Genomic DNA, 19939 nt, shown 5'->3' on the forward strand with positions numbered 1-19939 from the left:
TGAGAGCATGCACACGCAGCCTTCTCAAGAAGCCCCCTTGGCTAGAGACCGCCCAGGGAGGGAACTTTTAGCTGTGTGTGCATATAACACACACGTACGTCTAAGTCTCTGAAACCTAACATTTCGGTTGCTCACTGGTGGTAAAAGTAGCGTCGATCCCGGACGCGGTGGCAGACAAAGGTGAAGGCTGTTCGGCAGCGGTGCGCCGGCCGGGGCTTGGCCAGATGGGAGCAAAGGTGGGTCAGTACCTGCATACTGAGGACCGTCAGGTTGGTAAGTGCGTCCAGGTTCTGAAGTTTAGTGATCTTGTTCTTCCCCAAAAACAAACTCTCCAAACTGGTTAACGTGTCAATATTTTCAATTGCCTACGAAAAAGACAGAGAAGCAGTTAGCACTGTGTGGCTGACCAGCGAGACTGGAGAGGGAAAGGTGCCGGGCGAGGAGATACAGCTATCTGGACTTGAGCCCTGGGACGGGGGCAATTTACTTATCCACTCGGGAAATTCTCCCATGAAGTCTCACTTGAAAGTACAGAATGCGAAAAGGTGGCTAGTCCAAGGCCTTGTCTCCTGGGTGCCCCCCACCCCCAGAGCTCAAGGTCAGGGGACACAGTTTGAAACCCACAGACGAGGACATTTCTCAAGTCCCTCTCAGTGCTGAAGTTGAGTTGATACGTTATTGTCATCCCACGTAGGGTTCCTTACGATGCACTCCAAGAGCTTAGGTCTCCCCAGAAGCAGCTCTGACCTTGGGATGCCAACCAGGATTCCTGAGAGCAGGAGCCTCTGTTCCATGGCTTTCTGTCCCCTACCTCAGTTTCCACAACCCTCCCCCCTTGCCAGCATGCTGTGCTCCTCTATTCACTGTAAATTCCAGGGCCCTGCGGAGAGCAGGCATAGCAAGCACTGACTGCCTGGACCGGTTTCCCTCCTCCTGAGTTCACTGCCAGCTTTTTCCTTAGACACTGAATGAGCAGTGGGTGCAGACCGCATCCCCCCTTGCACCTCACAGCGGGACTTGGAGGGCTTAGGGGGTGCTTATGAGGGGGGAGGATCCAGGGGGATGGATCCTTAGCTGCTCCTGCCTGCACAGAGCAGGAGGATCCTGCCAGCTGCTCCTGGCTCCTGGGCCACCGTGCTGCCTACAAACATTCTACAGAGATATACTTGATAGAAGGGGCTGACGTCTGGGCCACTCTTTAGTTTTAAACATGGTGCTCTGATATGTGGGCCATGTCCCTGCTAACAACCGTCACAAGAGGCCCTCCTTGGTTTGCATCCTGCCCAGCTCTCCAGGGCCAAGTGGGATGGATCACGGTGTGCCGTAGACACAAAGCCAGGCACAGGGCTACTCCCAACACAGAGGCAGGTGAAGAAGTGCTTGGAAACACTGGCTCTTAGTTGCTCAACAAGGCCAGCGGGAAGCCCCGGGCTCGGTAGCATGGCTTCACTGGGATGTGGGGTGAGGACTGAGGGGTCTTCTGGCTGGCAGGTACCCTCATCACGTCCTGGTGACCCTTCCCCTTCTCTGCTGGCAGCCCCCCCCCCCCCCCCCACCATGTCAGTCCTTCTGTGACCCCATCTGTGGCTCCCACCACGGGCAGTGCCCAGCACCCATGAGTCAGGTGGGTAAAGGACTGCTCCTATAGCACCCCAGACCGTTTTCCCAAAGCGTCTCCTGCCTGCTCTGCCCAGTGCTCCCAGAGGTCAGGGCCCGGTAAATGGCACGATGTTAGGCTGCCATGGGGCGTGTTCCGCTGGTACGCGGCTGTCCAGGGAGGATGGGCCGGCCAAGCACCCGAAGGTGCAATGTGCCTCCTACGGCCCCCGTGTGGAGGTCAGGTCACCGCAGGCCACCACTCTGCTGTGCCTGGGGCACTGTCACCTCAGAGAGGCCCACCAAAGAACACAGCCTCAGCAACTCAAAAGCAAAGTGTTTGGGGCTGACCAGTTCACCTGGGGCAGAACGTCACAGGGACGCTTTGCTAAGGTTAGGTCGTGACCTGGATGCAGAGCAAGTGACAGACACGCACAGAAGGGCCAGACCGAGTGGTGTGAGCGCACGCTCTTGTGAACACTGACCTGCAGTTGGCACTTTTCTCCTGGAAAATAAAACCATATGATATGAAACCCACAGCCAAACACACATCTCGAAACTGCCACCGCCAGCCGCACCCCACACCTACCCGGATGCGGTTGGACCCCAGCTCCAGCATCTGCAGCTGGTGTAAGCTGCTTATGTTCTCGATTTTACTGATTTTGTTGTTAACCAGGAAGAGCTTCTTCAGTCGTGTCAGCTTGTCGACTCCTTCAATGTTCCTCAGCAGATTAAAAGAAATATCTAGAATCCTGGGACAAGCAAAGCGTTAATTTTTTCATAAGAACAGGTGGAATAGAGCTCTGAATGCAACCAACCTAAAGGCACCGCCCCACCCGGTGGGCCAGGCACCACCCAGCGGCCCACCCCGACTCTCCAGGCGCCCCGACGGCAGCAATCGTGCCGGCCCCTAAATGGACCGGCCTGGAGTCCGCAATCAAAGGTTTAACCTGCAGGCTGGGACTGTGGGCAAGCCAACGCCACCCATGGAGACAGGCGCTGGGTGGGACCCTGTGGCAAAGGTGGCCCTCCAGGACTGAGCGTGGGGCCCAGGGCAGCTCTGGGGAGAATGGACAGACCCCTCAGCTGTCCCCTGGACTCATGACTCACTCCAACTGTGTTAGCGCCTCCAGATTCTCAATCTTCTTGATTTGGTTGTCATAAAGGTCCAGCTCTCGAAGACTCTGTAACTCCTCCAGATTTTCAATGCATTTAATTAAATTTTGACGGAGGCAGAGACTCTGAGGGATGAAAAAGGACAGGTGACATAGGCAGCAGGGAGGTCACGAGGAAGTGCCAACTGTGTTACAGGACAAACCTTCCATGGGACAGGGAATGCGGTTTTCATCCTTCTGTTGTTTTCTAGAAATGTGCCCACCTTGGAGAGGATGGGCAGATACCCAAAGGGAGGCTGGAGGCAGGTCCCGCATGGAGTGCACCTCCTCGGTGAGGGGGTCGTTGGCCAGGGATTGCACTGGCCAACCTCTGGAGGGCCTGAATTTGAACAAACTTAACTGAAATGAGTTGAGGACTACACAGGCTGGGGTGTGCTGAACGGCAGGCAGGCCCTGCCCTGGACCACTGCCAGGCATCAGGAAGAGCCCATCGGCCTCTGTAAACCCGGCCACGCTTAGGATACAAGTGCTGATGTCAGTTCTGGACAGAGGCTAGCCCCTTCTGCAGAACCGAGTCTCAGTGATGCACGTGCCCGTGTCCCTTGGGTAGGACAGGCTCCGGGGTGCGTGTGTCCCCAGGAGACAAAGGACAGAGCCCCTCATACCTTTACTTTTTTCAGCACCTCAAATCCCTCGATTTTCCCAATGCGGTAGTGGTTCAGATCAACGTCCTGAAACGAAGAAGAAATCCGGCTCAGTTGCCTGAAGACCCGTGTCCTGGACTAGGACCAAAGGAGGCCGGCCTGGCGGGCGGAGGGGCGGGCAAGGAAGGGTTGGTGAGCCTGCAGCGGACCGGCCACAGCAACATGCAGGAGCACTGTGAGACATTCCTCAGCAGTTTTACAAAACAATGAGCAGTACGTAAAGCCCCTCTCTCACCTAAAGCCCCTCTCTCACCCCGCAGCAGCCCCATGGGCAGGAGCTGTGAGCTGCCGAGGGCAGCCAGGGAGTCTGCCCTCCCTGGCGGTCTCCTGCACACTGAGCTGTTGACGCTCAGTGTGTTTCAGATGCCGGGATGGCCAGGACCCCCACGACTTACAAAGTCATCACCTGACCCACCGGTGGCATTTAGGAGCCAAGGGCGTTTCGTCTGCTGCCCAGCCCTCTGGTCACACAGAAATGGGTTTCAGTCACGGGTATTAAAAACAAGGACAGAAAGAATCTGACCCAACCAAGGGGCCTCAGACGACCTCGCCTGGGGTAATCACTTACTAAACCAGCACCTCCATAGAAGATACCCTGACGGCCAGAGTGGTCCGTCACCATGCCCCCTGAGGCTGGCTTCAGCAGGTGGCATTACCTCTGCATCTCTGTCCAGGTTAATGGTTTCCATATCCACGGGCAGCTCTTGTCCTTCTGAAAAAATAAGGAAAACAGCCCATTCAGAGCCCGAATGTCAGTGGAGCTGGGACTCGGGCTGCCTGGCTCACAGAGCTGAATCAGTGCAGAGGAGACGCCAATGGGTGGCGCGGGGGCCCTGGATGGTGTGGCCGGCTTAACACAGTTCCGATAATGGTCACCATTCAAGCATTCTGACTTTCCCGAATTAGGTGACTGGCAAAAGTCTCCAAATTTCCATCTGTGCCAGTGAACTTGCCAGGGAAGGAAATGTAGTCTGAAGCTGCTTGCAGGGAGGACGGTGGCGGGGGGACGGGGGTGGGGGTGGTGGCTGCCCAGAGCTGCACAGCTGGCAGCAGCCTGCTCTTCCCTGACCTTTCCTTTCTCGTCTGTGGCCACATGTCAGACCATCTGAATATGGATCATGCTGGGCATGTCAGATGTGCTAGGACGTGCCTTTTATTGCTTTGGAAAGTGGCCTGGTATCTCTAAATGCTTGTCTGCCAAGAGGAAAACACAACAGAGCGCAGCTCAACAGACGGACCGGAGAGCCCTAACAAGGGAAACACGCTTTTCCCCCACTGGGGGCCCGGCCCAGCAGAAGGCCAGCCCACCCTGGTGCCCGAGGAGAGCCCCAAGAAGCCCTCTTCATTTCCTCTGAACTGCAGAAGCATGCGTGTCTGAAAGGATTCGATGCTTTAAAAAAGTAACAGTCGTTCTTTGATTTCATCAATTGTCTTACGATTCCCCCCATTCCCCCCCGCCCCCCGCACCCCATCTGCTTTTATTAGGATCTGAATAAGGGCATATATTGTGACTGGATGACATTTCTCTAATGTTCCTTTTTGCTCTTGCGATTTTTGGTTGAAGAAACTGGGCCGCCTGGCTGTGACGCTCCTGTGGGAGTGTGTAACCTCCGCTCTCCCAGATCTCCCGCAAATCGGTCGTTCCCAGTGCTGTCCTGCCCGGCTCCTACCACCGCCTCTGCCCTGTGGGAGAGCTGTGCTGGCTTCTGTGGTGGCTCACGGCTGTAGCCCTCAGGCCTCCCAAGGACCAAGGCCGGAGGTCCGTCTGCTGCTCAGTCTGGCCCCTTGACTGGAGGCAGCAGAGAGGTGCACGCCACTCGGACCGGACCCAGCAGCGTAAGCACCGGCTGGCACCGGCTGAGTTCAGGTTCCTAACTGTGCCTGTTCCACAACAATCCACAACGGCCAGTTCAAAAGTATGTCGTTTACTATGGTTTGTCATTTACTAGAGTTTTTTTTTCACTTTTAGCAAAAACTCTGTAAGGAAAAAAATGTCTTTTCATTTTCTATTCTTAGCACAAATTTTAATTCTTCCCAGTAGAACTCAAACGTCTTGAACTCCTTTCAGAGTCATCCAAAACCTGAACTTCCTCCATGTCTGGATAAAAAAATCCATTCACAAATGAGCCGTGCAATCCGATCACCCTTTTTGACTTTGAACTTTTCTTTGCCAAAATTAAATCGTACAACAGCCACGTTTCCTCTATAATCTTCACCCGTGACGCCAGCTTCTACATCTATGAAGTGCTTCGCAGCTAAGCAAAATGGCGAGCTACCCTTCCACGGCACCCGGAAGCAAGAGTGTTTCCACAAGAGTTTTCTCCATAGGTGGTACTGTATAATCACGGGCATTGCAAAGGTCGTAGGTCGTAGCCCGCAGCCCGCACAGACCCCTCGGTCAAAGCGGTGGCGTGCTCCGAGGGCAGGACGAAGCAGAGCCTCGCGGTGTCCTCCGCAGGCCGAGCCCGCTTGCTGGGGGAGATGGTGCATATGTCACCTCAGCGCAGGGTGTGGCAGAGCAGAACGTGAGAAAAGACAGCAGCACAGGGGGCAAGTGGAGCCAGAGTCATTTGCTGTAACTTTAGAGGATATCAACCAACCTAGGAACGAAGTGAAAGGAGTTGGGCAAAACCAAGAGAAATAGCCAAATTACCCCTCAGCCCAAGGCAGCACAAATGCAGTGTCCATGAACTCAGGAAGCTGCAATGAAGGCAGGTGTCCAGGCCACCCAGTGTCCAAAGCAGGGCGCCAGGAGAGTCCAGGGCAGGTGCAGACAATGGAGTAGGGCCCGTGGGTGGAAACCGGGCCCGGGCTCTCCTCAGGACGGGTGCTCACACAGCGTAAAATGCTTCTGTCTGTCCATCCAGCACATAGGGCAGGCCCCTCAAAACATCAGCTTCACCTCTGAAACAGTCGCCAGCCTAGAATGTTTTCCCAAATGTACCACGTATTGATCTTTTGAGGGAAAAAAAAAAAAAAAAAAAAAGCTAGGGAAAATAAGTGAAAGGTAACAGTCGACAGGTTTGAATTTGTTTTATTTGAACTTAGCACTTAAACAAATACAAGTGGGAGTGAGTCCTGGTTTCTCTTAAGGACTTATAAAAATGTATATTCCCAGAGCGCTTCTGATCAGCCAGCAGTCTGGAGGAAGGAACTCTGGATTTGACAAGCTGCGCTCAAGTCCAGCCCCTCTACTCTGTCACCACGAGCCCTTGGGCAGGCCAAGGGAGCAGGTCTCACCACCCAGGGAGAGAAGCCCCATGACAGGGCCCCACCGCCTCTCCGGTTCTCCACGAGCGCCAGGTGTTCAGATGCCGAGAGCAGGCGACGCTCCCACTCTCTTGGTCGTCTGTGACTCAGTTAAGACAGTAACGAAAGCTCTCATCCATCATTCCCGTGTACTTATTCCACCCACATCACTTCCAGAATATCGACTCTGGCATTCCAAAGTAAACGTGGCTGATACTTTCGTGGTAATCTCCTTTTGCCTTAAAATTAGGTTGCCATAGTTACCAATCATCCTCACTGGCACAGAGCACAATGTTATTTTAAAAATTAGTCTCGTTTTCTTATAAATTTGTGTTTTCTTTTTATCATAAGGGTAGTACGTGACTATCAACACCTTAGAGGTCCACACATTGTATATAAATCTCGAAAACGAAGAAAGTACAAGACCCTCTCACACCTGCTGTTCGGAGACCCTCAACTGAAACTTGATGTGTTTTCTCTGTTAAGTATGTTAAAACTTACATATTACTAATATTTTTAACAATAAAATTTTAACGTGCATACTGTTTTGAAATTTGCTACTCTCACCTAATAACATACCTTGGACATCTTTCTGTCTGCTCCTATGCTCTGTCTCACTTCCTTTTTTCTTTTAATGCTTACGTAGTCTTGGGAGAGAGCGACAGGGTGCGAACAGGCGAGGGGCAGAGAGCAAGGGAGACACAGAATCCGAAGCAGGCTCCGGGCTCTGAGCTGTCAGCACAGAGCCCGACGCGGGGCTTGAACTCACGATCTGAGATCATACCAGAGCCGAAGTCAGACGCTCAACCGACTGAGCCACCCGGGCGCCCCTGTCTCACTTCTTTTCAATGTAAATCTATTTTCTAACCAAAGATCATGGTTGGTAGGGTGAAAGACCACCCATTATGGACTGAGAATTTACTTTTCTCATCTGTAAGTTAATTTTGTTGCTGTTAATCACTAAAACAATAGGAGGCTATGGAGACAGTCTCCACCTAAGACAATTTTTCAAACATCTAGGTATCTTAGGAGTCAATCCTTGCCTGGAAGTATGGTGAAGCAGGACTCAAACGACTTCTCCAAAATACTAAGAGTGCTATCCTGAAATTAGTGTACGTTACTACGATAGGAAACAAAAGCGTCGTCGGCCAAAATATTTATTTCACATCTCGCTTTCCGAATATACGGTTAATCACGCGATTTTCCGATCCTGCTCCAGATGTCACGCTAGCACCAGTAACATTAGTCGTGTTTGCCTTCAGTGCAATTCCAAAGAGATGCATCCTGCCCGCGGATGCCGTCCACGAGTCAGCTAAGGGAGTACCACAGAGGGCGCCCGCCCCCAGAGCACACGGCCACCAGCTCCCAGAGGGCCTCCGACGCTGCATCAGCGGAACGAGAGCTCGCCAAACGAACCCCCTCTCGCACAGCAGTCCTCCTGCCGCCCTTGCCTCCCCGACACCCACCGTGGGGTGGGTGTTGGGTGGATCGCGTGCAACACGGCCGCACCCACCCCGCCTCCCGCCCTTAGTGAGTGAAAGGCTCTTAACTCGGCCTGGTACCTTCTGGGACTTCCTCCCCCTGCTCCTCTCCGTCCTTCAGGCTGTGCTCGCTGAGGTCTGCCACTATACCGCCGCTCTGCTTCTTCCCCTCTTCATCGCCAGACTCTTCAGACTCGACTCGCCTGTCAACTGAATGCACACACATCAGTAAGAATTCACAGTCACTTTATGTGACTTTCTGAAGAACACAGAATAGACTGATATCCAGTTGTAACTCAAAACGACTTCATTCAGAATCGTTCGTTGAATTCAGTTCAACAAACACCTGTATTCCATTTCTTGGGCGCCACCTGCAGCGCACAGAGGTGGGGACGACTTGAGTGGGGGAAGGCAGAGCAGGGAGGACACAGGGGTCCGAAGATGAGTAACATACTGTTCTTGCCCTCGAGAAGACTGAAGAATTACCAGGTGTTCTGAAGGCCCTGGGTCATCTGTGACCGAACGTACTGACAGCGACGCAATGAAGTACCTCCTGCGCGGCTCACTTTCAGCCTGGACATCCGTGTACAGGGGACCGTGTGACCCTCCCACCACATACCTTCATCCACGCTCCACTATCCATTTGGCCAAGAAAACCAGCCCCGTCACAGGCCCATGTTCTGAAAGAAATCAAGACTAACTCAAATCAGACTGTGGGCGGGAGGGGGGGGGGGGCTGTAATGACAAAGGAGAAGACAGCCAGTAGTGCCAACTGCCCCACATAGAGGTCACTGATGCCAAACACCAGCACACAGTGATACCAGCCGAGAGTTTTGAAAGGCTGGTAAATAAATATTTTTTGAATTAACGCATAAGGCAATGACTAAGTATAGCAGACTGATAAAAATTCTTTGGGGGGACTGTCACATCATTTTCCTTTCTCCAACATTTTCCATGACCTGTCTTGGAATCTGGAAGAGCTGAAACACTAATGAATTACTGGGAGTTATCAACCATACTGAAGGCATTTTCTTTCCTGCCTACGGCTTATCCACAGAGGGGTGTGCTCTTTGAGGACAGGAGTCCTACTTCCCCTTTCTGTCTCCTCCTGGGCCTAGGAAAACAGTACCCAGGAAAGGACTGCTGGATAAAACCAAGTCCTTACGAAACCCACCTCCCAAACCTCCAAATCCATTCCTTCTTCCCCACCCTGGCAACTGCCAGGCCTCCCGACTGGTCTCTCGGTGGCTTTTCTGGCTCTGTCGAATCCATTCTGCATTGCCAGAGAATCTGATTTGATTCTAAAATCCAAATCTGATCTTTGACTCCAACTTTCTGGAATGTTTCTGGCTCCAGCTGAGATTTCAACTTGCCCTTAGAGACATAGCAGGCTCTTGGGAGGCTTGCTGGCCTTGGTTGGCAGGCTCTTTCCTTTTCCAGCCTCACTCTCCTCATCTGTAGAAGGCTAGTTTAGGACCCATTTACCAGAGGCGCTGTCAGGGCTAAAGTTGAAAAGGCACAAAAGCAGCAGTCAGCATGTGTGTGACACGCAGTCAACACTAAGTAAACTAGTGATCACCAAGCACAGGGCACTCTGTGGTCATGGCGAAGGGAGAGCAAGTTCTACTGGGAGATGGGGTGGCGTGGCTGAGACCAGGGTGGCAGGGACCTAGCTAATGAAACCTGGGACTCTATCCTGAAGGCAGCAGAGGGTCTGGAGCATGGGTCAGCAGATCAGAATATAGGGTGACTTTGGGACACTGGGAAATGGGGTGGTTCAAAGTCTTGGCAGAGGGAACGGAAGAGGTACTGAAGACTTAAGAGATATTAAGGATATAGAGTCACCAGAACTGATTAATTGGATGGCTGGGAGTGGGAGAGAGAGGATCACCTAGGTTTTGTATTTTCCTTTCACCAAGACATGGAAACAGTTGAAGAGGAAGGAGTAGACTGGGACGCGGGGAGTCGAGGAGAGCAGACAGGAAGAGGCACTTTCTTGCTTAAAGGGATCCAAGACCCTTCACCAAGGTCCACCATGACCCTCTCTTGCCACCCTCCTCCAACAGGACTGTTATTCTTGGTCAAATTTTCTTCCAGGCAGACCGCATTCTTTTCACAGCTCTTTGCCTTTGTCTTTCTCTCTCCTGAAATGATCTTTGATCTTTCCCCAACCTGGTGATTTGTAGTTATCTGTCAAGGCTCAGCTCAGAGGTGGCTTTGGCTGGGCAGCCATCGCTCCAAACAGGCCAGCTCCTCTTCGCACCCCGCCTCCCTTCTTACCTAGTAGTTTACACATCAGACAGTAGCTGCTCTTCTGGAGCTCTGACCTCATCCCCACTTCCCCTCCAAACCAGCAGAGCCCAAAGCATATAAGCACTAGGAAAACATGACTGGCTCTCCAACTGCTGTGTGTATATAACTATATGCACACACAATATGCATGTGATTTTTTTCAACAAAGCTAAAGAGTTGAATTTAGTCTTTTTGGAACTAGAATAGTTTTTAAACCAGGCATCCCCTCTGCAGAACTCAACCTCTCGGCTCCTTGCCACCCGTTCCCCACAACACATTTGCTTAACAGAGGACTCTTCTCCACCTCCACCACGTTCACCTACGAGCCGACTGGGGCAGGTCCCATGGGGCCGTGCGCCTTACTTTTCCAGGTAGCTGCCCAAGGGACCGACCCCGTGGGCCAGGCTCAGAGAGAGGTTCGGTACGAGGCTCCCGCCAGCTGGTGGACGCCGGGGCTGTCGAACCACCGCGTCGTCAGTCCCCACCCACTCTACTGCGCCGCCGCTCTCCCCTCCCACCGGCCGTGGGTCCGGCGCCTCCTGGCCGCCAGCGCCTTCCTGACTGCCGCAGTCTCGGCCCGGGGTCCCGGGGTCCCGGGCCGCCCCTACCCCGCGGAGCCGGCTGGCAGCTGTCAGGGCGCGCGGCGGGGCCCAGGCCACGGCTAGAGGCGGGAAGTCCCGTTTTTCTCAGGCAGGACCGGCGCGGGCCGCTGCCTCCCCGCCCGCGGGGCCCTTGGGCCGCCGCCCCACGAAGCCACTCACCCTCCATCATCTCCTGCGACTGTTGCTGGCCCGCGCCGCGTTCCGCCGCCATGTTGGCTGCTCTTCCCCTTTCCGGAATCTGTCGCCTCAGGCTCCTCAGCCAATCAGGGCTCCCGACTCAGTGCTGCTCAGCCAATGGAATCCCACCCCAGGTTTGAACCCCCGACGCGCCTGCGCAGCCTCCGCGCCTCATGGGAGTTGTAGTCCACTCGCGAGGCCATGCGGGCCTCAGCCCCAGGAGTAGCCAGCCTCACCTCCCAGGGACAGGTAATCTGAGAGCGCACCGGAGGCTTCTGGAGGCGAGGAGCGGGGAAGAAGACAGGGGCGGTCGGGGCCTCATGCACGGAGGCGTGGCTGCAGGCGAGCGGAGAGAAGAACCTGGGAAATGCTTGGGGCTCATCGAGGGTCTCTGCGTGGGGCTGCAAAGTGCGGGCCAGTCGAGGGCGTGCCGGCCCCTCCGGGGCTCATAGGTTGCGTCTGTACAGTGGCCAATTTCGTCCCGATGTCGCCGCGCGGATTTAGTCCGTGTGAAGGGATGGCCTCCAGTTAACGCTCAGCGCAGGGCGCCCGCTCTCGTGCCGGAGTCGGAGCCGAGGCCAGGGGCCGGGGCCCGAGCACCGGGGGCCAGCTCCACCCGCAGGTGCGGGGACAGCCTCTCGGGGGTCCAGGACGTCGACCCAGCCCACTGTGAGCCTCAGCCTCTGTCGGTCCCTCGGTCCCTCGGCCCCTCGGGCGTGCGTGGCCCGTGAGGGATCCCCCCAGCGCCCCCCCCACCTCCGAGGCCGCAGAGAGGCGAGCTGCGCACTGCTCACCCTTCCGGATTCGGAGACCCGAGGAAACGGTGTCGGTCAGACCCCGCGGGCCGAGGCGCCGTCTTTTTTGGTTCCTCCGAGGCGCCGTAAAGGGAGTCCGGTGCGTCCCTAGCAACCGTTAGCGCCCGCTTCCCCGCGCAAGCTCGCCGAGTCCCGCCCACAAGCACTCGTGGTTGGCTCGTAGGGCCTGTCAATCGGCACGAGTCGTTCTGCGATTGGCCGGAGGGGCCGGAGGCGAGGATGCGCTCCTTCCCGGCGGGTGAAGCGAACTTGGCTGGGAGACCCTGGCAGGCCCCAGGTGAGATGCCTGCACTGGAGAGAGCCGGCCCGCGACCCGCTGGCTCCTGGCGCGGCCCGTGGACGAGCCGCACCCGAGCCCTGCGTCCCCTTCGCGTGGCTGCGGCTGGTGGTGGCCAGCTGCCGCCTTGCCGCCGTTTGCGGCGCGCTAGGGCCCTGGGACCCGGCCGGGGCCTAACCCCACCGGCGCGCTGTCCACCCCGGAGTTGGCCGCGAGTGTTTTGTTTACCTCGTGTCGCCTGTTCCCCCTTCTGGATGGCGAGTCCGGGAGAACAGGGGCCGCCTCCTGCTCTCGGCTGCTCTCCAGCGTCGAGAACGGTGCCTGCCAGCGGGTATTTGTGGCATGAACGCCCACTGCTTCCCCCATCTCCATTTGGGTGTCGCATACAAACCTGGCTTTATCCTGAACCTTGTCTTCACCGGCTTTTCTTCTCCCAGAGCATGGCAGCGGCCTGAGCGGGAAACTTGGGATGCCGTCTTGATGCCTTTCCTTCCGTGCTCATCACCCAGTGTATCTAGGTCAGTTCTGTGCCAAGTTTTGTCTGTGTGTTCCTGTCTCCATCTTTCTGCTACTGCTTTATTTTATTTATTTTATTTTTTTATTTTTTCACTTTACATATGCAACTTTATTTTTTTTTCAATATATGAAATTTATTGTCAAATTGGTTTCCATACAACACCCAGTGCTCGTCCCAAAAGGTGCCCTCCTCGATACCCATCACCCACCCTCCCCTCCCTCCCACCCCCCATCAACCCTCAGTTTGTTCTCGGTTTTTAAGAGTCTCTTATGCTTTGGCTCTCTTCCACTCTAACTCCCCCCCCCCCCCTTTTTTTTTCCTTCCCCTCCCCCATGGGTTTCTGTTAAGTTTCTCAGGATCCACATAAGAGTGAAACCATATGGTATCTGTCTTTCTCTGTATGGCTTATTTCACTTAGCATCACACTCTCCAGTTCCATCCACGTTGCTACAAATGGCCATATTTCATTCTTTCTCATTGCCACGTAGTACTCCATTGTGTATATAAACCACAATTTCTGTATCCATTCATCAGTTGATGGACATTTAGGCTCTTTCCATAATTTGGCTATTGTTGAGAGTGTTGCTATAAACATTGGGGTACAAGTGCCCCTATGCATCAGTACTCCTGTATCCCTTGGGTAAATTCCTAGCAGTGCTATTGCTGGGTCATAGGGTAGGTCTATTTTTAATTTTTTGAGGAAACTCCACACTGTTTTCCAGAGTGGCTGCACCAATTTGCATTCCCACCAACAGTGCAAGAGGGTTCCTGTTTCTCCACATCCTCTCCAGCATCTATAGTCTCCTGATTTGTTCATTTTGGCCACTCTGACTGGCGTGAGGTGATATCTGAGTGTGGTTTTGATTTGTATTTCCGTGATGAGGAGCGACATTGAGCATCTTTTTGTGTGCCTGTTGGCCATCCGGATGTCTTCTTTAAAGAAGTGTTTATTCATGTTTTCTGCCCATTTCTTCACTGGGTTGTTTTTCGGGTGTGGAGTTTGGTGAGCTCTTTATAGATTTTGGATACTAGCCCTTTGTCCGATATGTCATTTGCAAATATCTTTTCCCATTCCGTTGGTTGCCTTTTAGTTTTGTTGGTTGTTTCCTTTGCTGTGCAGAAGCTTTTTATCTTCATAAGGTCCCAGTAGTTCATTTTTGCTTTTAATTCCCTTGCCTTTGGGGATGTGTCGAGTAAGAGATTGCTACGGCTGAGGTCAGAGAGGTCTTTTCCTGCTTTCTCCTCTAGGGTTTTGATGGTTTCCTGTCTCACATTCAGGTCCTTTATCCATTTTGTGGATAAAGTTTATTTTTGTGAATGGTGTGAGAAAGTGGTCTAGTTTCAATCCTCTGCATGTTGCTGTCCAGTTCTCTCAGCACCATTTGTTAAAGAGACTGTCTTTTTTCCATTGGATGTTCTTTCCTGCTTTGTCAAAGATGAGTTGGCCATACGTTTGTGGGTCTTAGTTCTGGGGTTTCTATTCTATTCCATTGGTCTATGTGTCTGTTTTTGTGCCAATACCATGCTGTCTTGATGATGACAGCTTTGTAGTAGAGGCTAAAGTCTACGATTGTGATGCCTCCTGCTTTGGTCTTCTTCTTCAAAATTACTTTGGCTATTCGGGGCCTTTTGTGGTTCCATATGAATTTTAGGATTGCTTGTTCTAGTTTCGAGAAGAATGCTGGTACAATTTTGATTGGGATTGCATTGAATGTGTAGATAGCTTTGGGTAGTATTGACATTTTGACAATATTTATTCTTCCAATCCATGAGCACGGAATGTTTTTCCATTTCTTTATATCTTCTTCAATTTCCTTCATAAGCTTTCTATAGTTTTCAGCATACAGATCTTTTACATCTTTGGTTAGATTTATCCCTAGGTATTTTATGCTTCTTGGTGCAATTGTGAATGGGATCAGTTTCTTTATTTGTCTTTCTGTTGCTTCATTATTAGTGTATGAGAATGCAACTGATTTCTGTACATTGATTTTGTATCCTGCAACTTTGCTAAATTCATGTATCAGTTCTAGCAGACTTTTGGTGGAGTCTATCGGATTTTCCATGTATAATATCATGTCATCTGCAAAAAGTGAAAGCTTGACTTCATCTTTGCCAATTTTGATGCCTTTGATTTCCTTTTGTTGTCTGATTGCTGATGCTAGAACTTCCAACACTGTTAAACAACAGTGGTGAGAGTGGACATCCCTGTCGTGTTCCTGATCTCAGGGAAAAAGCTCTCAGTTTTTCCCCATTGAGGATGATGTTAGCTGTGGGCTTTTCATAAATGGCTTTTATGATGTTTAAGTATGTTCCTTCTATCCCGACTTTCTCGAGCGTTTTTATTAAGAAAGGTTGCTGAATTTTGTCAAATGCCTTTTCTGCATCGATTGACAGGATCATATGGTTCTTTTCTTTCATTAATGTGATGTGTCACATTGATTGATTTGCTAATGTTGAACCAGCCCTGCATCCCAGGAATGAATCCCACTTGATCATGGTGAATAATTCTTTTTATATGCTGTTGAATTCAATTTGCTAGTATCTTATTGAGAATTTTTGCATCCATATTCATCAGGGATACTGGCCTGTAGTTCTCTTTTTTTAATGGGTCTCTGTCTGGTTTAGGAATCAAAGTAATACTGGCTTCATAGAATGATCCTGGAAGTTTTCCTTCCCTTTCTATTTTTTGGACTAGCTTGAGAAGGATAGGTATTATCTCTGCTTTAAACGTCTGGTAGAACTCCCCTGGGAAGCCATCTGGTCCTGGACTCTTATTTGTTGGGAGATTTTTGATGACTGATTCAATTTCTTCGCTGGTTATGGGTCAGTTCAAGCTTTCTACTTCCTCCTAATTGAGTTTTGGAAGCATGTGGGTGTTTAGGAATTTGTCCATTTCTTCCAGGTTGTCTAGTTTGTTGGCATATAATTTTTCATAGTATTCCCTGATAATTACTTGTATCTCTGAGGGATTGGTTGTAATAATTCCATTTTCATTCATGATTTTATCTGTTTGGGTCATCTCCCTTTTCTTTTTGAGAAGCCTGGCTAGAGGTTTGTCAATTTTGTTTATTTTTTCAAAAAACCAACTCTTGGTTTCGTTGATCTGCTCTACAGTTTTTTTAGATTCTATAGTTTATTTCTGCTTTGATCTTTATTATTTCTCTTCTTCTGCTGGGTTTGGGCTGTCTTTGCTGTTCTGCTTCTATTTCCTTTAGGTGTGCTGTTAGATTTTGTATTTGGGATTTTTCTTGTTTCTTGAGATAGGCCTGGATTGCAATGTATTTTCCTCTCAGGACTGCCTTCGCTGCGTCCCAAAGCGTTTGGATTGTTGTATTTTCATTTTCGTTTGTTTCCATGTATTTTTTAATTTCTTCTCTAATTGCCTGGTTGACCCATTCATTCGTTAGTAGGGTGTTCTTTAACCTCCATGCTTTTGGAGGTTTTCCAGACATTTTCCTGTGGTTGATTTCAAGCTTCATAGCATTGTGGTCTGAAAGTATGCATGGTATAATTTCAATTCTTGTGAACTTATGAAGGGCTGTTTTGTGACCCAGTATGCGATCTATCTTGGAGAATGTTCTATGTGCACTCGAGAAGAAAATATATTCTGTTGCTTTGGGATGCAGAGTTCTAAATATATCTGTCAAGTCCATCTGATCCAATGTATCATTCCGGGCCCTTGTTTCTTTATTGACCGTGTGTCTAGATGATCTATCCATTTCTGTAAGTGGAGTGTTAAAATCCCCTGCAATTACCACATTCTTATCAATAAGGTTGCTTATGTTTGTGAGTAATTGTTTTATGTATTTGGGGGCTCCTGTATTCTTTCTGCCACTGCTTTAATGTAAGACCTTGTATTTCTTGCCTGTATTACTTGCCTCCCCACCATCCCCCACCTCCTTTGCTCCTGGAGTGATGTTTGTAAACTGCCAATCTGGTCCTGTTACTCCCAAGTGTAGACAATCTTTGGTAAGAAGTCCAGACTGCTTGGGCAGGCTTAGGAAGCCCTGGGAGTTATGCCTGACTTTTCCAGGCCATCTCCACCTACTTTCCTGTGTCCCAAACTCCCCAGGGTACTGTGGGAATCTTTGTCTTAAGGTGCCTCTGTCTGCCTGGAAGGCTTCTTCATCCCAGTTTTCAGTGCTCAGCTCTGCTGGTGCCTCCTGCAGGAAGCCTTTATTGCCCTTTCAGGTCTGGGAAGTGCCTTTTGCTTCCCCCTCCCCGCCTCATCGCAGCAGCTGTCACCCTAGATATTCTTTAGGACGCCTCCAGGGGAGAGACACAGATGGTCTTGGAAAGGCTCTGAGTAGTTTTTGGCCCCACACCTGAAGTCCAGAGGCAGGAGGATTTTAGGGGGGGTTTATCCAGTGGCTCAAAATGGCGTCCTTGGCATCCTCTGCTTTGCTCTCCATCATGTTGGCTTCTCCCTGAGGCCGGTTCTGCACCTGGTTGTACAGCAGCGGTGGGACCAGTTGGAGCTGTTTGCTTCCTAGCCTGTGTTCTAGTGGGAGAAAGATGGTTGTTTCCAAAGGTTCACCCGTAAGAGCGAAGGGTACTTTCCCAGAAGCTCCCTGCAAATCTCTTCTTGCTTCTGTTTGGTCTCGGGGGTCCGGGGTGGAGGGGGGCACTCATGCCTTCTGAAATCAAAACTAGCAACAGCAATGGAATTACTCTTAGACACCGTCAGGTGCTCTCTGGTTCAACTTCCTGTATCTTCTGCTCAGAGCAGGTACAGAGGAAAAGGCAAAACCCCGAAAAATGATCCTGAAAACATAGGGCTGGACTTGCAGGTGTTTCTGGTTGGCATTTGAGTTAAACCTGTGAAAACAGGAGCGTTTGAAGGTTGATGAAGCCAGGTCGTGTGCTCTCAGAGGACGGCATCTCTATGTTAGAATTATTACGTTTTGCTGATGTAGTCGGTGTACAATTGTCATCATTATGCTTATAAAATTAAACCTTTTGTTATAGGTTTATTGGCCATTAAGGCTTCCTCTTCTTGTTGAATGAAATCCTTGTTTTCATTTTTCTATAGAACTGGGTGTGTCTTTTAGAATTTCGTAAATTTTTAAAAAATGTTTATTTTTGAGAGGGGAGGAGGGGCAGAGAGAGAGGGAGACACAGAATCTGAAGCAGGCTCTGAGCTGTTAGCCCAGAGCCGGACTTGGGACTCGAACTCAGGAACCATGAGATCATGGCCTGAGCCGAAGTCGGACGCTTAATTGACTGAGCCACCCAGGTGTCCTAGAATTTTTTAAATTTTAAATGATTGACCTTTTAAACTATACTGGATATTTTCTGGTGATATGTGTGGCAAATATCTTCTCCCAACCTGTGGTTTATTTCTATCATTTGGTTTGTGTGTGTGTGTGTGTGTGTGTGTGTGTGTGTCTATATGTGTGTGTATGTACGTGAACAGGTGTTCTCAACTTTAATGCTAAATTTTCAATCTTATGTTGCAGGTAGAGCTTTTTGTGTCTTGTTAAGGAAAACTCTCCTTGCCCAAAACTTACAGACGGTCTTTCTAATTGTCTTCTAAAAGCCTAGTGTTTTGACTTTGACAAGTTAAGTCTTTCACATCCTGGACACCGCTTTGCACATTTGGCGTGTGGCCAGCTCTGCTGTGACCGTCCTGGTCTGGAGGTGGAGCCACTTCGGCCTCCCCGTGTGCTGGTGGCTGGGTTCTTTCAGCCACGGGCCCTCCCGCAGGCACGGGTCTGGGACAAGGGTCCGGGGCTCGGGCCCGCGCAGGCCTGTGGCTGGGCACCCGCCTGCTCCTTTGATGGGTTTGGTTATTCCTGCCCAGACACACCCGCCCGGTGAGCACAGCTTCCTGTCGATCTTTCATACCTGGCAGGCCCAGTTGCCCCCCTCAGGGGTGTGGACCTGTACATTTATTTCTTTGTTATTGAAGCTCACTCGCTCTTACCTCTTCTGATGCTTCTTCCTCTCCACTCTCCCTCCAGTTAGATCATCTCAGCCTGAATCTCTTAACTTCTCTCTCATGATTTTATGTCCTTGCATTCTGGGTTATTTATTCACATAGATCTTCCAATCCTCGGATTTTCTTTTCAGCTGTGACTACCTACCTGTCTTACTCATCCAATGACATTAAAAATTAACTTTATTGAGATAGTTTACAGACAATAAAACATGCTGATGTTAAGTACATAGTTCAGGAATGTCGGGAGGCTTACCCAACCTCACAGTCACAGCCACAGTTGAGTCTGAGGGCCTTTCCGTCACCCTCAGAATCCCCTTTGTGCTGAGTCCCTCCCTGCCCTTCCCACCCCTGGCCCCCCACAGCCCCTGCTTGGCCTGCTGCCCCTACCGGTGGGGCCTGTCTGTGCTAGTGCCTGGTGCTTGTGTATGGTAGCTCCTTAAGGGCTTCACTTGCGTTTCCCTGGTAACTAATGATGGTGAATGTTTTTCTCATGTGCTTCTTTGTGATTCATGTGCCTCCCTTGGTGAAGTGTCCATTGAAAACCTGCATCCTCCACCCTCTTTAAAAATAATCAGGTTATTAGTTTTATGAATCCTTAGGATTTTCTATGTATGTTCTCATGTCCTCTGTGAATCGAGACAGCTTTATGCTCTGCTTTCCAGTATCTGTGCCTTTTATTTCTTTTTCTGCCATTGTGTCCTGGCTATGACCTCCAGGACAGCGCCGGAGAAGAGGCTAGAATGGACGTTTTTACCCTGCTCCTGACCTTGGAAGGCAAGCATATCGCTAGCTATGGGTTCTTCATGTATGCTCTGGATCAGGTAGAGGACATTCTCACCTCCTAACTGTTGAGTGTTTTTTCCCATAAAGGGGTGTTAGATTTTGTCAAATGCTTTTTCAACATCTGTTGATATGATATGATTGTGTGATTTTTCTTCCTTTTTTTTTTTTTTCCTTTTTTAGCCTGTTGATATGATGAATTACACGGACTGATTTCCAAATGTTAAACTGGCCTTTTGTTCCTGTGATAAACGCCGCCTGATTGTCACGTATTCTCCTTTCTACCTATTGCCTGGTGGATTTGCTAACACTTTGTTGAGGATTTTTGCATCTTTGTTCACAAGAGTTTTTGGTCTGTGGTTTCCTTTCCTTTTCTTTCTTTTTTTTTTTTTT

The 19939-nt window shown here is 50.6% G+C and overlaps 2 protein-coding genes and 1 pseudogene across 5 annotated transcripts in view; 1 reads left to right on the forward strand and 2 right to left on the reverse strand.

Annotated features, from left to right (window-relative positions):
- Positions 1-11860, reverse strand: part of PPP1R7 (protein phosphatase 1 regulatory subunit 7) — a 30035-nt gene extending 18175 nt beyond the window's left edge. The window contains exons 1-7 of one of the 3 annotated variants that reach the window (XM_060624391.3): positions 11199-11860; positions 8227-8355; positions 4072-4127; positions 3377-3442; positions 2707-2837; positions 2186-2348; positions 249-365 (exon numbers count right to left, since the gene is read on the reverse strand). In XM_060624391.3, coding sequence (XP_060480374.1) covers positions 249-365; positions 2186-2348; positions 2707-2837; positions 3377-3442; positions 4072-4127; positions 8227-8355; positions 11199-11250 — 714 coding nt within the window. In that variant the 5' untranslated portion in view covers positions 11251-11860. Of the gene's footprint in view, positions 1-248; positions 366-2185; positions 2349-2706; positions 2838-3376; positions 3443-4071; positions 4128-8214; positions 8356-8764; positions 8784-11198 lie in introns of those variants that run through there. The other 2 variants (XM_060624390.3, XM_078450631.2) reach the window with 2 other exon arrangements.
- Positions 4097-5918, reverse strand: LOC132673135 (deoxyuridine 5'-triphosphate nucleotidohydrolase, mitochondrial pseudogene; annotated as a pseudogene).
- A 140-nt stretch (positions 11861-12000) lies between the features above and the next one.
- PASK (PAS domain containing serine/threonine kinase) overlaps positions 12001-19939 on the forward strand; it is a 41342-nt gene continuing 33403 nt past the window's right edge. For both annotated transcript variants that reach the window (XR_014138031.1, XM_060624387.3), the window contains exons 1-2: positions 12001-12308; positions 12746-12826. The gene's annotated coding sequence lies outside the window, so the exon portion shown is untranslated. The remainder of the gene's footprint in view (positions 12309-12745; positions 12827-19939) is intronic.

Source organism: Panthera onca, chromosome C1 (assembly GCF_046562875.1).
Source record: "Panthera onca isolate mPanOnc1 chromosome C1, mPanOnc1 haplotype 2, whole genome shotgun sequence".
Lineage (NCBI taxonomy): Eukaryota > Metazoa > Chordata > Mammalia > Carnivora > Felidae > Panthera > Panthera onca.